The sequence below is a fragment of the Clupea harengus genome, unplaced genomic scaffold, assembly GCF_900700415.2.
Source record: "Clupea harengus unplaced genomic scaffold, Ch_v2.0.2, whole genome shotgun sequence".
Taxonomy (NCBI): Eukaryota; Metazoa; Chordata; class Actinopteri; order Clupeiformes; family Clupeidae; genus Clupea; species Clupea harengus.
This window is the reverse complement of record NW_024880865.1, coordinates 5,001-7,168: the sequence shown is the minus strand read 5'-3', so window position 1 is coordinate 7,168 and position 2,168 is coordinate 5,001. Positions and strand designations below refer to the sequence as shown.

Below are 2,168 nucleotides of genomic sequence, written 5' to 3'. Positions count from 1 at the left end.
GTACACATGAGTGTATTTTGGGAATTGCGACTGGTCTATTCAGACTATTTAAGATGTCATGTCTTTTATAGGTCAGTTTGAAAATGTAATGGGCTGTTTCACTTTGAAAAGGCAAATCACATTTCCCCCCGCGTACCCCCTATGTCCCTTTGCGTACCCCCTACGGCCATTTGCGTACCCCCTGGGAAACACTGGTTTACAACAATGATGATCAAACATCACACATGACAACTGAACATTTATAAGCAAAAACCTTCAAGTACATTTTAATCTTTTTAAGAGATGAAATGACACATTGAAGCAGCCGCTATCATCTTCAATTGAAAATCAGGTTAAAGCCATGAGCTAAGTTCAAGAGGAGCACTGGTATTTAACAGCAAAAACACAGCAAAGCTGTCTCACAACCTTTACAAGAGAACACTTGAGGCAAAGCTGTCTTACAACCTTTAGAACAGAACAGAACATTATTTTATGAGGTAAGAATATGTTCACTTTGAAGCCGACAGGTTAATATTTCACTCTCTTTACTTAACACTGGACCTTGCACCTGATAAACATTTCCTGATTCTTCCTTTCACTAACGGGCAAAGTCATTGTGGAAACAGGCAGATTTAAAGACTGGTGAGACCGTGTTCTTGTAGTTATAGTATTACATTCACAGTTAATACGTATAAGAGCCCTCATAGAAATGTTGGACACACATGTAGCCCCAGTACTGACCTGTTTGTCTGTCCATTCTGCTGCAGCTGAGACTGTGTCATGGCCTTTATGTTCGTCCATCGTGCACAGATAGCAGATACAACTCTGATCAGTTCGACAAAATATTTCAAAAACCTTCTTATGACGAGAGCAGATCCTCTCCTTTAGCTGGCCTGTGGCATCAATCACTGAGTGTTTTCTTCCGGGGTTCAGGTCATTGTGAGCTTTGAAGTGAGTTTCACAGTAAGACAACACACAATCCAGACAGGACTTCACAGCTTTGAGTTTTCTCCCAGTGCAGACGTCACACTCCACATCTCCAGGTCCAGCAGGACATGAAACAGGAACATCAGCTTGGATTCTGGTCTTCCTGATCTTTTCCACAAGTTCAGCAACAATATTATTTTTGTTTAAAACGGGTCTTGGAGTGAACGTCTGTCTGCACTGGGGGCAGCTGTAGACTCCCTTCTGATCTTCCTGATCCCAGCAGCCCTTAATGCAGCCTTTACAGTAACTGTGTCCACAATTAGTAGTCACTGGATCCCTAAGAAGATCCAAACAAATCGGACATGTAAAAAGCTCATTGTCGCTTGAAATCGCCTCTGCCATTCTTATACGCGCTGAGAAACACTTCACGAAGCTCCGGAACAATCCTTTCCTTTCAGTTTCTGAATCGGACTTCCTGGTTGTGTGACAGGGTGTGCCACGAGTTGAGACATGTTTGACCTCTAGAGGGCGCCAAATACTCCTTTAGCCCACTGTTTTTTTATATATAGAGCAGGGAGTCAAACTCAAATACACAGAGGGCCAAAATTAAAAACTGCGCCCAAGACATATTAAGACATATTAAATATTTATTGAAGAAAAAAGATATATTATAAAAGATATAATATATCTTTTTCATATGTAAACATGAACTTAAGTTTAACATAGGCCTATTGAATCTGGGACAAGCAGCCTAAAGCTTGACGGTGGTCAAACAGGGGAATGATGAACACTGCGATGGTTTTGTTCTTTTATTCCTGAACTGGATTACACACAATACAGAATAGTTGGCGTACGTAGTATCGCAGACAGACATACCGCCTCTGTCTTCCATTCTATACAACAACACGTTAATCACATTAAAGTAAACCAGTGCACAAATCATTTAAATAGCAATGCACATATAACACACACATGTCGGTGTTGGAGCAACATACCTGGATTATACACAATACAGAATAGTTGGCGTACGCAGGAAGTAAAATAAAATGACATAAAACACATTAGGTTCAGTATGGCAACACTGTTAGCTAGCTAACGGAACGTGAGGAATGGGATCAGTAGCCTAATTAGAATTATGATACGGATACATTTAACATCTACAATTTTCTTATTGGTATATATCAGCCCACTATACAAAGATATTTACAATAAAAGCCAAAATAATCAATACATCCAACCGCTGTCAAATTAAACAATACATT

The 2,168-nt window shown here is 40.0% G+C and overlaps 1 protein-coding gene across 1 annotated transcript; it reads right to left on the bottom strand.

The window, feature by feature from the left end:
- Positions 1-668: 668 nt before the first annotated feature.
- Positions 669-1,401, bottom strand: LOC122132702 (E3 ubiquitin/ISG15 ligase TRIM25-like; the record flags this gene model as incomplete). Its single annotated transcript, XM_042707312.1, has 1 exon — positions 669-1,401. A coding segment is annotated over exon 1 (640 nt), but the record flags the coding sequence as incomplete, so codon positions are not given.
- Positions 1,402-2,168: the final 767 nt, after the last annotated feature.